Below are 15674 nucleotides of genomic sequence, written 5' to 3'. Positions count from 1 at the left end.
AATCCTTGTTCCTCCCACATCCTCTTTATTTACTCTATTATTAATTTGTACTCATGTAGTTCAGTCCAAAAACATTGAAACAACACTCCACAAACTTTCTACATTTCGTTTCTAATCCTAACACTGCCTATTCAAACGTAGACCTTGCGACATTTTTGCCCTCTCTTGTTCTAAAATATCAGTACTATAATAAAATGTGTCAATTCTCCCCAACTCTTACTCTCAAAAGGAGCATTTCAATAGCCGAAAAATAAGAAAAAGTACAATAAACATGTAGGTGCTAATCAATTCCTTAAACAAATATGGTTGGATACAAATCAGAATCTAGTTAATATTACGTAAGAATAACATTAAACAAACATGCAGGAAGTACAATCCAACATAGAGCCCAGCAAACACATAGCATAACAACCCAGTAACACACATGATTCCAACCTTTGATTGAAAGTACTTTATTAGTAACTAATCCAACATTCAATAATCGTCATTCTTTCTCTTTTTCCCTCTTCTTTTTCCCATATCAGTTGCCACAGCCCTATCAGCCTCCGACTCTTCCTTCTTCTGATTAGCTAAAGGGTTTTCCACGAACCAGTCATCGTCTGAATCTTCCTCCTCCAGCTTAGATAAAGCTTTGTTTCTCTTATTTTCATAGTGTGCTATTATATCACGCCTTCTCGCGGCCTTGCTATTCCTGTTCACTTCATGTTTCTCCTGCAGGTATAGAGATTGATATACTTAAGAGTTCAAATATGCACATAGAAACTACTAAATTTGTGAACCTTGTATCAAAAGCATTACTTGCCTCGAAGTATTTAGGATCACGTTCCCATGACGTATAATATTTAGTGGGGCTGTCTACTACGAATGTAGCATCTTTATCCTGAAGCACATAATCATCAAAATCATCTGTTTTGGTGAATGATAAAAACAAAGGGTGAGCTTGTTGTATTAATATACAGCAAAATAGAAGAGAGACAGAACATCAAAAAATAAACTAGGGTTGATTTCTCAAGTCAAGAGCTTGCAGATTCATTCATCATATAACAGGTAAGCAAAAACAAAATAAATGTATGGTTCAAAATCATAAGAGATGGGTGAAAGGCATGCATGCAAATTGAAATGCAATAACATATTAAATACATGAATATTCAACAATGACAATAAAGAACATATAATTGAGTTTACCCGTATCAGGCAAATCGATTTCATCTATTTCCTCATCTGACATGATACACTCGATCGGCTGCAGCTGGAAATATGAACTATCAAAATTCTTAAAAAAAAAAAAAAAGAAGAAAGAGAGAAGCCCTAATTCAAAGGTTTTAAACCCTAATCGAACAAGATTTGATTGAATATTTGCAACCATCACATAGCATATTCGAATATTTAGGGTTTAATTTCATCAAAACACACTCAATCAATTTCTCAATTCATCAAAAGCAAAAGAACTATGAATCAACTAAAATGAAAATACCTTGAGTCAGCAAATTAATAATGTCGCGCGCGTCCGTAGATAGATACAATTGGAACCAAACGAGGGAGGAGATAAACGCTATGAATGATGACACCATGATTTTTTTTTTTGAAACAGCAATATATTATTAGGCAGAGAATGCACAAGGCGCGCACTCCCGCAAAGGAGGAAAAAGAGTACAAAGGGAGGGCCTTATAACAATAGCCACTCCCCCATCAACCACTCGATAAAAAACCCCCCTAAAATCTTACTTCCATCAAAAGAAGCAAGAAAGCTAAGCAAAAGAACAGCCGAAACCAAGAGCTGCTACCGGGCAGACCACAGACCGGCCACACACCAGCAAAAAACCAAACAGAACAGCAGAAGTCCAGCACAGGGAATAGACAGCCTTTATCACAACCATCAGCAAGAAACCCAGCAAACACCCCACTGCCCCGCCTCCACAAAGCTGCGGATAACCACCAATGACACAATCATCAACCCACAAGCAGCAGCCCCAAAACCCCCATGCACACCAGAACCACAAACACCAATCAGCCACACAAGCAAAAGCGCGGATTCCAACACCATTCGTAGAAAAGACAAGGCTCAATATACAATCTTGCCAAGGTCCATTGCCACGACAGCACCTTTATTTGATCCACCAACTCCACCACTCCCACTATCCTACCATTGAAAATCCTCTCATTCCTTGCCTTCCAAATCCCCCATACCACCGCATGCCAAATTAACCACCCCGCTTTTCTAAGCTTCCTAGTTCCCACACCTCTAGTCCAACAAATGGCATGAATAAATAAATTAGGAGGAGTAATGAACGTAAAATCCAACCACCTCATCATCTCCCTCCAAACCCTCGCAACCCAATCACAATGAAGGAAAAGATGAGTCACCGATTCGTCACCATCCTCACAAAACACACACCTTTTAGAATCCTCCACCCCCACAATCCTTCTATTTGCTAAATTAATTTTAGTCGGAATCCTATCAAGCAACATAGTCCAAGAGAAGGCCAACACTTTAGTCGGCGCTTTGGATCTCCAAATTTCCCGGAAAATAACCTTTTCCACCTCGTTTAAAGGCACCTCCCCATAAAAAAGGTTAAGAAGTAATTTGTAGCACGAATTAACGGAAAAACCACCTTCTCTATCCGGTTTCCAAACCCAAGAATCCGCACCAACCCCCATCACTCTACCCTCCAACCTAGTCAAAAGATGACCAACTAGCTCCTTCTCCCACTCAAACAACTCCCGCCGCCAAACAAACCTCCACCTCACACCCCCTTCCTCCGTAACACACAAATCCCCCACCAAATCTTCTTGAGAAAGCGCCAAGGAGTAAAGACGAGGAAAAACCTCCATCAAAGGCACACTAGCCACCCACACATCCTTCCAAAATGACGTTTTCCTACCATCTCCCACCTTCCTCTCCAATTCTCTATTAAACCACCGTACCTCCCCTAATCCCTCCAAACCCATCAAATCTTTCCACCAATGCGAAGACCGACACCCCCACACCTCACCCTCCCTCCTACTTCTATAGTTCACCGAGGGCCCGTAAACATCTTCAAGAACATCCTTCCACAAACTCGGTCCATCATTAATAAGCCACCACTTCCATTTAGCTAAAAGGCTAAGATTAACCAACTTTATGTCTCTCACCCCAAGCCCCCCTTGACATCTTGGTTGGCAAACCTTCCTCCATTTGACCCAAGCTATCTTCTTGCATCCCCCTACACCACCCCAAAGAAACCTCCTTTGAATAGCTTCCACCTTTTTAATAACTTTTGCCGGCATTTTAAGAAAAGACAAATAGAAAATAGGTATAGCATTAATAACTGAATTTAGAAGGACAATACGCCCTCCTAAACTAATATACCTATTTCCCCAAGAGCCAAGTTTAGCACTTAAACGCTCCAAAACCGGCTCCCAAGTAGACAACTTCTTTGGATTTGCTCCAACCGGTAGCCCCAAGTACATAAAAGGAACCAAGCCTACCCTACAATTAAGAAACGTTGAGGCCATCTCCAAAAAATCCACCGGCACATTCACCCCCATAAGACAACTTTTGTGAAAATTGATTTTTAGCCCTGACACCAATTCAAACCCTCTTAATAACGCCTTAAGGGTCCATAGATTCTCAATTGAGGCTTCACCTATACACAAGGTATCATCCGCATATTGAAGATGGGATATAACATTACCCCCCCTAACTTCAAACCCTTTGAAAAGATTTCGATTCACCGCATTAACCATTAGGCCACTAAAGCCCTCCGCCACCAAAAGAAAAAGGAATGGTGCTAACGGATCTCCTTGCTTAAGTCCTCTCTTGATATCTATCTCTTCGGTTGGACATCCATTCACAAGGATTGACATACTACCCCCAAAGACACACGCCCTCATCCAAGCAATCCATTTTCCCACAAAACCCACCCTCTTAAGCATGTACTCCAAAAAATTCCAATCCACCGAATCATAGGCTTTCTCAAAATCCACCTTAAGAATTAAACATTCGCGCTTACGGAGCCTAGCTATCTCAACCACCTCATTAACAATCATCACCCCATCCACCAATTGTCTCCCTTTTAAAAAAGCCGATTGAGAATTGGATATCACTGAACTCATCACCTTAGCCAACCTTCCGGCCAACACTTTAGCAAGAATCTTATACAAACTACCCAACAACGAAATCGGTCTAAAATCCTTAAGAGATGAGGGACCTTTTACCTTAGGGATAAGAGTAACAAAGTAAGATAAAAGGCACCTTGGGAGAACTTCATTACCATGGAATTGGTCAAAGAAGATCCTTACTTCATGTTTCATAAGATACCAAAAATCTTTGAAAAAAGCAAGATTGAAACCATCCAGACCGGGACTCTTGTTCCCATCACTTTGTTTAACCACCAACTCTATTTCCTCCAAAGAGAACGGAGAAACAAGAAAAGCATTATCCATTTCGGAGATAGAAGCAAAATTAACCCCATCCAACTTCGGTCTTTCCCACTCGGAACCCTCCGTATGCCTCTTGAAATAATCCACCACTACTTTTCTAATCTCATTAACACCAAACACCCAATCATTATCCACCTTGAGCATCTTAATCCCATTACTATGCAATCTACTCTTCACAGAACAATGGAAAAACTTGGAATTTGCATCCCCTTCCTTGAGCCATTTGGATTTTGATCTTTGACAAATCAAGGTTTCTTTACTTTTCCAAAGCCTCCAAAGTTCCTCAAACTTTGACTTTCGCACCTCCACTTCTTGTGTCGATAAAGTACTCTCTTCACATTTCCGGTCAAGATCCTCAATTTCCTCCCTTAACAAAGATAGCCGCATATCAACATTACCATATTCCACCTTATTCCATTCTCTAATATCACCCTTAAGTCCTTTTAACTTCCCTTTTAGGACTAAACCCATCCACCCACTCCTCCCATGCTTCCTCCAAGCCTCCTCTACCACCCCCTTAAACTTTCGATTCTCCAACCAATAGTTTTTGAATCGAAAAGGTTTAGGACCCCAATCGGTAGCATCTCCCTTTAGAACTAACGGACAATGGTCTGAAACGTCTCTTGGTGTAGGCCATAAAGAAACACTTCCCCAATACTCTCCCCATTCCTCCGAAATCAAAGCCCTATCAATCCTACTCATCGCAATACCATTCGAATTATACCAAGTAAATTTCCGCCCCACTAAGTTCACATCCTCCACTTCCAAAACGTTTACCACCTCGTTGAAAAGCTCTATCTCCCTCCTATACCCCCTTCCCAACTCATCAATGACACCTCTTCTCTCTTCACGGTGCAAAACGGAATTAAAGTCACCAATAAAACACCAAGCTCCAACTCCCAACGAATTTCTAATCAAAATAAGCTTATCCCATAATCGTTGTTTCCCCACTAAATCACACTTAGAGTACACATTCACCACAAAACATCTTCTACGCAACGGACCCCAATCCAAACAAACACCAACTAGGCCTTCACACACAAAAGAGTAAATAAAATTCGAATCGGAATTGCGCCAAATAGATAAAATACCTCCACTATTGCCTTCCGAAGGAAGAAAAGCCCAACGAAAATCATCGTTCCCCCATAATTGACGGCACAAAGAATCCGTAACCGCCTCCTTTTTTGTTTCTTGAATCGCCAAAAAGTCCACCCTTTGATCTTGAACCAACTCTCTAATCTTCTTACATTTCAACACTCCCCTCAAACCTCTAGCATTAAAAGATAACACTATCATTGATGACCATCTCTCCTCTCCCTTATACCTCTATTCTCAACATCCACATCTTCCAAAACGATCAATCTATCCACCACCGTACCATCCGGCATATTGAAAGTAATCCCGGCCTCTTTATCCACCTTCAACAAATGTTCCGCATCCGCCTTCTTCCTACGTAAGTCTCCCATGAGATTAATCGGCGTTTCCGACACTACCGCATCCTCATCTTCAAAAAAAAACTTGAACGTCAGACGTCATCGGTTGTGAGTTCACCACTTCCGGAAACTTTTTGGAAACATCAGCCCTTTGATTAAACACCACCCCCTTATCTTTTTTCTTATTCCTCTTGCTGTCATGTCTACTCCCATGAGTAACCATATCTTTTAAATTCATACATCTAGCAGCCCCCAACACAAGTGCTCCCTTCTTAGGCTTCTTTGCTTTATAATGCCCCTTAGTTGCTGTTGACACCTCCGCGTCCCTTCCCTCTTCAGAAAAATTTGAGCTTCCAACAAATTCCACTTCAGGCCCATGTAAGCTAGGCCCAATAAGCATAGCCGATTCAGTTGGGTCCAAAACCGGACCCATCAAACTTGGATGCGGGTCCTCCAAACGCGGTTCAGTAGCTGGTGGGTCCTGGATTAAAGAATCCAACCCAATATCAATTTCAATATTTGAAATCCCCTCTTTTCCCACCGTTGACAAAACTGCTTCCTTTGGCCCCACCATTTCACCCACTGCCTGATCAATCTCAACCTTAGCTGCCACTTGTTCAACAACCATTTGCTGCAAAGCTAAATTGTCTTCCAAAGGTACATCCAAGTACTGAACACCAAACAGGCTACAAACAATAGGTAGTCTCCTTCCCCACACATCTGTCGACACGTCACCTTCCTTGGCCCCCACTGAAGCTTCTACTGAAACTGACCTCTCCCCATGCTTCGTCCCATCCTCACCCTCGTCTGACTCTTCACCAGAATCATCATCATCCGTCGAGCCTTCACCGGAAAAAGCGTCGCCGGAATTGCCTTTAAAGCCATCCCCCAACCCCGCCACCTCTAGAATCGGAGAGGCATCGTTATCCTCCCATCTCGCTCCCTGCTCCTCAACAGCACCATCTTCCTCCCAAACTTCCTCTTGACACTGAGATAAATCCTCCACTACCCACACCTCAAAAATGGCTCCCATCACCTTCAACCTCAATTTTTGATTAATAAAAGAAAGCTGCTCTGTTGAGATCAACAACCTCACCACCTCCGGACTCTTCCTCTCAGCCTTCGCCAAATCAAAGTCCAGAAATCCACCTAAACAATCACCCAACAGCTTGAAACATTTCTCCTCCCAAACATGTAGAGGAACTCCCCTACATTGAACCCACACCCTTCTCTTCTTAGCCACTAAGTTTGGTGACCAAGGTTTTATCATGGCAAAATTTGCATCCCACCACTCTCTATTCCTCCCTCTAGCCACCTCCAACTCACCCACCTTATTAGAGTGTAACAACACCAAGTTACCACCCATATTTGTCACTGTAACTCCTTGTATCCCTTCCATAAACAAACTTGCTTGGATTAGCTTGGCCTCCCTAGGGTGATGAAGGAACCCCACATGACACAACTTCAGCCTTTCCAACACCTCCTCTTCCGGCCAGATAACCAGCTCCGGTACAGATGTACCTGCGGCCACCTCCTTACCTTTAGTAGTAACCAACATCTTCTTAAAGGAAATTTCTTTATCCACCTCAGTAGGAGTCACCACCACTTTCGAACCGACCTTCCGCTCCTCAGACACTACCTGTGCATCCCTCCCAAAACGTGAGAGATTTACCTTCAATCTCCTATCACCACACCAGACATCTGCCAACTTGCCTTCAAGAGCCACAGGATCCTTCACATCTTTGAACTTGACAAACCCAAATCTTCTGCCATATTTGTTAAGCTTGTTTGGAATAAAGACTTCTCCCACCAAACCAAACCTAGCAAAGATCTGCCAGAGGTCACCTCTATGGACATCGTCGCCGAAGTTTGTAACGAAGAAAGAGGTTGTGGATTGATCAAGGAAGTGAAACGAAGGAAGCTTCACTTTCCCCTTACCGGAACTCTCTCCTACCTCATAATATGAAACCCTTGTTGCCCCACTTTTCCCTTTCCCCTTCTCACTTTCTCTCTCTAGATTCTCTCTCATAGCAGTTTTTGAATAATGATGACACCATGATTAACGTTACCATATTTTACATTTACACATCCCACATAATTTCCACCTCATTATACCATTATAATATTATTATTATCATATTTATTTAATTAATATGACGTATTGACGGAAGGGATTAACTTATTTGAACGTGAGTAACATTTTCAATCAACTTGAAATTTTTAAAATATAAGGGACCAACTTAAAACTTAAAATAAACATCAGAGACCAAACATGCCGTTAAACTAAAATTAAACTAAAAAATAACAACACAAAGTTGTAAAAATTGGATGTGTTTAAAAACTTGTAAATATTGGATGTTAGTGTGCACTTAAAAAATTGAAAGCTACTAGCCTATACATGTTAAAAGTACGCTCGGGATAAATTCGTGAGGTTGTTTTCGCTATATATAGCACTCTCCATTATTTTACACATGTATTCAATCATTTTTTGTGACGTTAATTAATTACTCCAAGAAGATGGAATATTCGAGGAATTGGTGTTAATTTGGGACTTAAGGTCTTAGGTTCAATTATTCCATATATTTTTTTCGATGGAGTAGTTGTTACATAGTTATGTCCTGGTTTTAAATGAGACCTCCAAATGAATTGTGAAATTTGAACTCATCGAATTAATAGGTTCTTGGATTAAATACCGATTCATACATATTAAATTTTGAATCTCTTATGAATAATTTTCACATACTCATTTGTTCAATTTAGTTTATACCCAATTTTCTTTAATTTATTAGTTTAACAATTTTTTTAGTTTTTGACTAAATCATGAAAGAATTTCGTTTTTGCATCACCTTCTTTCAACCATACTGAGAGACGTTTGTCATTGAATACTATAATTTACCTACAATGATATAGAGAAAATTTGATCTACCAGCTCTTTTCTTAGAACTTGATTCTCTAAAGATGAACTTTCCTATTTTTCTTTACTGTCCAAAAGTCGTAAAAACTATTTAAATTTTGAAATCATTCTTCAATATTTTGACTATGTTTTTTGTGCCAATCATGAAGGCAACACTTTATCCTTTTAAACTTTTACTTCAACACAAAACAACCCCTCACCCAAAAACTTGACAATCATTTTAAATGTCTTTTACTAAGTCCTAATACTCAGCAAAATAGCCCCAACACTTAACAATCCTAAAATGATATCGTCCCAATAAGTTGTAACTTTCACCACTTAGTTTCAAGAAACAAATTATAAGAAAAAGACATTTTGGACAGTAAAAGACATATGCCTTAGTCCATTTTCTTCAATCCTTCACTTCTTCAAATTCACCTTTCATGGAACAAAATCACCACCAACCGATTCAGCAACCGGTAATTTCACCTCCAATTCCGGTCACCGGAGGATAATTTACGGTTTCTGAACATACTTCGATGATCGGAGTCAACGCTGCTGATGCTGACGTGTCGGTGAGTAACTAGCCTGTAGAAATAGAATACTAGTAAATAGTGTCAGGGAAGGCTTCCTCTCATATTCCAGATGCGGAATTTTATTTCAATTTTTGAAGTTCATCACTTAAACTCTACTATTAATCCCAAGAAAGTAAAGGCTTAAACTACGTTTACTGCAACTTGTTGCCAATAAGCAGCTTATTCTCTTCGATTAAAATTTGTGTTTCTGTATGCAGATAGAAACTAGAATGTAAATTGCACATGACAATGACAAAATGAGTTGGGGTGTACGAAGCAATTATGTTGGGTTACCAGTGAATGGGTTGGGGTGTACGAAGCAATTATGTTGGGCTATCAGTGAATGGGCTGAGATTTATGTACGGTGCATAAAGATTTCCTTATGCACCATAACCACTCCCTTTAAGTACCAGGCAATCCTCAGTGTGATGTCCTCTGATCCGGTGATGGTTACACCATTTATCATTAATGTCCTTTCCCACGAATTCTGATCTTGGCATCGGCGGCTCCGGTCTTAACTTGTTGTGAAGGAATTTGCGCCATATCTGCCCTCTCCTTTTGTTCAAGGGCGTGAAATACTCTACCGGTCTTCTTGTCGAGGATTTGGAACGTTCCTCGAGTGGGTTGCAATTAGTAATTATTCTTCCGAGGACTATTGAACCCTGATCCATTGGTCCCTCTTTCACGTGCGTCTCGAGCCTTCTTCTCTCTGTTAAATGTTGGTATCTTCATACGTTTCTCTGAGTTCCCTCCTGTAAATCATAAGCTCTCTCTGCAATTCTTCAAGAATATGCCTCCATTCCTGAACAACCCACGTGCAGCTCTTGGATCAACTTTAAGGTGCAATACCCCACCATTCTCATATTGGAACTGTGATACTATTTGTAATAAACCTGATATACTATCTCCCCAAGTTACAGAAAAATGTTGCGGAACTTCAATTATATGGATTCCGTGCATTGTCCAATGGCCAAAACTTCTCTCTTGATTAACAGCCATCCATCAAATTTTCTAGACTAAAGTCTTCAGTTTTATTATGATCAGTAAAATCCGTTCCTATCAAATTTGTGTCAATTCATATGGATGTCTCAATGATTTTAGTGAACTTTTAACAGTTATATACTTATGACTGACCGGAATGGGTAGAGACTGGAAACAAAATGTTTGTTTGCCCAGGAAAAAAAATTCCATAATGGTTTTTGCGTAGTACAAGAGGAGGGTCAATGTTTTTCTGGTTTCGCAACAAATTTGCTGCTATTTCTCTAGGTCTTGTTATAGAACTGGCAGATGAGCACTCTACCAAGCTCAAGTTTAGGCCTAGAGTATTCATCAATGGCAATAAACAGTCCCCTGTATGTCAGAGTTTACGAGTTCATGATAGAAATTGATCACGTAATTTTGCTCAATTTGATAATGTGGACAGTGTAGGAAGATGATAAGTGGAATCGCGTGGATCATATTAACAATAACAACAAGGTCTCACTAATTTTGCTCCCACAGAGTTAATTGACTGTGTTTGTACTTAAGTATTTTGGGTTCTGTCTTTGAGGGGGATTGGTAATTTTGTCTTGTCATTTAGCTATTTGTGGTTTTAGATCACCATTCTTGTATTCTCTTGTTGCTATGGGTGAACACTTTCTTGTACTTTACAGTCAATTGGCATTTTTAATAAATTGCTTTTTTTTTATGCTTAAAAAAAACAGCAGTGATCGATCAAAAACAAATTATCCACCACAAAAACAAATTCGAGTTAAGCAAGAAGTTGGCAATCATAAAGTAAGCTATATAATGTTTCTCAGCTTCACAAAAAACAAACAAGAAAATAAGCTTGCATTGTAGCAAAGAAATAATGATCAAATATCACAGGATCATTATATAAGTACAGAAAAAGAGAATGTATATAATTTCCAAAATATTAGAGTAAAAAAAATTAGCTGAATGACGCAAATAAGATGCAACACAAATATCAGATCATGCACCAAATTTTCTTCAGTTACAGCTACCGGAATGGCTGTAAAAAGAAGCTTCAAGTTCAATAACTTTTGGAACCGGACCTGATCGATCATGTGTGCACAGGCTGGTAACGTTATCAATAATAAACATCGTCGGTAAAATAAATTATTGCATAGAAGACGTGGACGTTTGGAGTAAAATCCAATAAAAAAAAAAAAAAACTTCCAACATGCTAAGACCATAACTATGCATCCATAATAAGTAATTAATTAATTAATTTGGGAATTTTTTATAAAGGGAGCTGCAGAATCAAAGTTCTATACTACACTCTTGTCTTTGTGATAAACGAGATATGAGGTTCCTTCCTTGTATTCTTGGACTGCTTGATAAACTTTTTAGTTAACTATCTAGTTCTCGTAGTTTGACTTTCAATATGATATACATTTTGTTGATATAGTTAGTGCTAATCAATTCCTTTAACAAAATTAGACATAAATACTTTATTTCTGACTTTCAATTCCCTGATAACCGATATGGTTGGATACAAATCAGAATCTAGTTAGTACTACATAAGATTAACAATAACAAACATGCAGGAAGTACAATCCAACATAGAGCCCAGCAAACACATAGCATAACAAACAATCCACTAACACACATGATTCCAGCCTTTGATTGAAAGTACTTTATTAGTAACTAATCCAACTTTCAATAATCGTCATTCTTTCTCTTTTTCCCTCTTCTTTTTCCCATATCAGTTGCCACAGCCCTATCAGCCTCCAACTCTTCCTTCTTCTGGTTAGCTAAAGGTCTTGCCACGAACCAGTCATCGTCCGAATCTTCCTCCTCCTCCAGCTTAGCTAAAGCTTTGTTTCGCTCATTTTCATAGTGTGCCACAGCCTTTAACTTTTCCTTCTCCTGATTAGCTAAAGGGCTCATATTAGTTGCCACGGCCCTGTCAGCCTCCGAATTTTCCTTCTTCTGGTTAGCTAAAGGGCCCATATCAGTTGCCACAGCCTCCAACTCATCCTTCTCCTGATTAGCTAAAGGGCCCATATCAGCTGCCACAGCCTCTAAAGGACTCATATTAGTTGCCACAGCCTCCAACTCTTCCTTCTCCTGATTAGCTAAAGGACTCATATTAGTTGCCACGGCCCTGTCAGCCTCCGAATTTTCCTTCCTCTGGTTAGCTAAAGGCCTTGCCACAATCCAGTCATCGTCCGAATCTTCCTCATCCAGCTTAGCTAAAGCTTTGTTTCGCTCATTTTCATAGTGTGCTATTATATCACGCCTTCTCGCGGCCTTGCTATTCTTGTACACTTGATATTTCTTCTGCAAGTATAGAGATTGATATACTTAAGAATTCAAATAAGCACATAGAAACTACTAAATTTGTGAACCTTGTATCAAAAGCATTACTTGCCTCGAGGTATTCATGATCACGTTCCCAGGACGTATAATACTTAGTAGGGCTTTCTACTACTAATGTAGCATCTGCATCGTTATCCTGAAGCATATAATCATCGATATCATCTGTTTTGGTGAATGATAAAAACAAAGGGTGAGCTTGCAGATTCATTATCATATAATAATAGGTAAGTCAAAAAAACAAAAGAAAAAGAAATGTATGGTTCAAAATCATGAGAGATGGGTGATATGCAAAGAAGATATTAAATACATGAATCTTCAAGAAAGACAATAAAGAACATAGAATTGAGTTTACCCGGTTCGGGCATTTGGGGCACATTATATATTTCCTCATATGACATGATACACTCGATCGGCTGCAGCTGGAAATATGAACTATCAAAATTCATAAAAAAAAAAAAAAAAAAAAAAGAGAGAGAGAGAGAGAAGCCCTAATTCAAAGGTTTTAAACCCTAATCGGACAAGATTTGATTGAATATTTCCAACCATCAAATAACAAATTCGAATATTTAGGGTTTAATTTCATCAAAACACACTCAATCAATTTCTCAATTCATCAAAGGCAAAATAATTATGAATCAACTAAAATTGAAAATACCTGAACGTGAGAATGCAAACAATGATTATTCAAAGATTTGATCTCAAAACGAACGAGGGAGAGGATAGAAGAAGAAAACGCTATGAATGACACTCTGATTAACGTTACCGTATTTTACACATCCCACTTAATTTCCACTTCATTATACCATTATAATAACATTATTGTCATATTGATTTTATTAATATGACGTGTTATATAATTATTTCACATACGTTCAATCATTTTTTGCGACGTTAATTAATTAAAAGAACTAGATGGAGTATTTGAGGAATTCATGTTGACTTAGGACGTCTCTCTTAAGGTCTTATATTCAATTATTCTATGTCTCTTTTTCGATGAAGTAGTTGATAGATAGCTTTGTCCTGCTTTAAATGGGATCTTCAAATGAATGGTAAAATTTTAACCGATTGAATTAGTTGGTTCTTGAACTAGATGCCGATTCATACATATTTAATTTTGAATCTCTTATGAATAATTTTCACATACTCATTTGTTCAATTTAGTTGACAGCCAATTTTCTTTAATTTATTAATTTAACAATTTTTTTTAGTTTTCGACTAAATCATCAAAGAATTTCGTATTTTGCATCACCTTCTTTCAACCATGCTGGAGATGTTTGTCATTGACTACAATTTACCTGCCTTATAGAGAAAATTTGATGCACCAGCTCTTTTCTTAGAACCTGATTCTCTAAAGACGAACTTACCTATTTTTCTTTCTGTCCAAAAGTCGTAAAAACAATTTAAATTTTGAAACCGTTCTTCAATATTTAGACTATGTTTTTTGTGTCAATCATGAAGGCAACACCTTATTCTTTTAATATTTTTTTTCCTTCAACGCAAAACAACCCTCACCCAGAAACTTGACAATCATTTTAAATGTCTTTGACAAAAAAGATCTTGATTTTGAATGATGTCAAACAACTTTATCATTCTCTTAACTTGTATGTGTTGAAAGCAAAATCCTTTATTGATGTTTTTAAAGATAACAAACATATTTACTTTTATTTATATTGTTATCTACTAATGAATTTTGTGAGAAATGTTTCATGAGAATGTTTGGTAAAAGCAAGAGAACGTTCTGGACTCACAAGGGATAACAAAATCTTTATTTAATTTGGATATGAACAAATATGAGCTTTTTGGGCAATTGTCAAGCTATGCATAATTAAGATCAAGAGTCAAGCAAATATTCTTTTTGTCTCAATTAAAGAAGAAAGGAATCAAGGCTCTTTGATAATGCATTAAGAGACAAAAGAACAAAGGATATTTAATATGTCTTTATTGCACATGTGCTGGAAGCAAAAGGAATAAAATCATCTTTGGGCCCTCATGTGTGTATTTCGATCCATTAAGGAATTTTAAGGAAAAGAAATATCCAAAGGATCAATCTTTATCAACAAGATACATGACATCATCAAATGACATCAACAAAAGTCATCAAGTGGGCAGCAAGTTTCAAAAGGCTTGATCACAGCTCATCACCAACTAGCAAGCACATGCTCTACAATTTCGTTCAAGATTGGCTGGGACTGAGAGAACGTTCTGGGCAAAAGTGAAGAAACATTCTCTACATGCTTTCTCCTCAAGTTTCTTTGGAGCCAAAATTCGAATTCAAAATGGAAGCACAACAGCTCTTTGACAGCTTACTTTCCAAGGGATTCCAGCTCTATAAATAGAAGAGGTCATTAAAGGAAAGAGTTTGAAATACAAAGCAATTATCTCTCTCAAAAGCAAAAAGCTATCAATCTCTTCATCATCACTTTCGACATTCATTTTTATTTCTCATTGAAAATATTGTTCTAAATTTGTACAAGGATAGTTTGTTTGACATATAAAGTTCCAAACAACATCCTACATATCTTTTGTTTGAGACATTCGATCCAAACAATTACCTTACAAAGAGATAACTAGATCTCAAGTCTATTGGGCTTAATAGTTTGAGATAGGAAGAGTTCCAACCTTTCTTGTGCGAAAGCAAAGAATTGTAGAAGCCTGCTGAGGTTGATAATACAGGGATTACGGACTGATCTGGTGTGATCAAGACCTTATAGTGTTGGTTAGAAGTTTCTACCAACTGTATACTATAGTGGACAATCTCACACGAAGTGTGGGGACTGGAAGTAGCCGGGTTTGGTGAACCAGGATAACTCTCCTGTGTTATTCTTCTTTCTCTCTACTCTCTTTTATTTTTACACAATATACACACACGATCACAAAGCTTTAATATTTATCTCCAGAACATTCTGGTCCTAATTAATCTCAACCATATTAATCCAGAGTTCTCTGGTCCTAACTTAAACTATACTTAATTGATTAATTACACTGCTTCCATAACATTCTGGTCCAAGATAAAACAACTGCTTAATA

The 15674-nt window shown here is 38.3% G+C and overlaps 2 protein-coding genes across 2 annotated transcripts; both read right to left on the bottom strand.

The window, feature by feature from the left end:
• Positions 1 to 301: 301 nt before the first annotated feature.
• LOC146898534 (uncharacterized) lies at positions 302 to 1495 on the bottom strand. Its single transcript, XM_085733758.1, has 3 exons — positions 1186 to 1495; positions 803 to 906; positions 302 to 711 (listed from the first exon to the last, which is right to left on the bottom strand). The coding sequence occupies exons 1-3, from the start codon at positions 1364 to 1366 to the stop codon at positions 475 to 477; spliced, it is 522 nt and encodes a 173-aa protein (XP_085589884.1). The 5' UTR covers positions 1367 to 1495; the 3' UTR covers positions 302 to 474.
• A 10256-nt stretch (positions 1496 to 11751) lies between these two features.
• On the bottom strand, positions 11752 to 13404 carry LOC146898533 (uncharacterized). The gene is made up of 4 exons (XM_085733757.1): positions 13303 to 13404; positions 13000 to 13060; positions 12700 to 12809; positions 11752 to 12608 (listed from the first exon to the last, which is right to left on the bottom strand). The coding sequence occupies exons 2-4, from the start codon at positions 13043 to 13045 to the stop codon at positions 11985 to 11987; spliced, it is 780 nt and encodes a 259-aa protein (XP_085589883.1). The 5' UTR covers positions 13046 to 13060; positions 13303 to 13404; the 3' UTR covers positions 11752 to 11984.
• Positions 13405 to 15674: the final 2270 nt, after the last annotated feature.

Source organism: Medicago sativa, chromosome 8 (assembly GCF_051527215.1).
Source record: "Medicago sativa cultivar Bolivia chromosome 8, Bolivia_mono, whole genome shotgun sequence".
NCBI lineage: Eukaryota > Viridiplantae > Streptophyta > Magnoliopsida > Fabales > Fabaceae > Medicago > Medicago sativa.
This window is presented reverse-complemented; position numbering and strand designations above follow the sequence as displayed.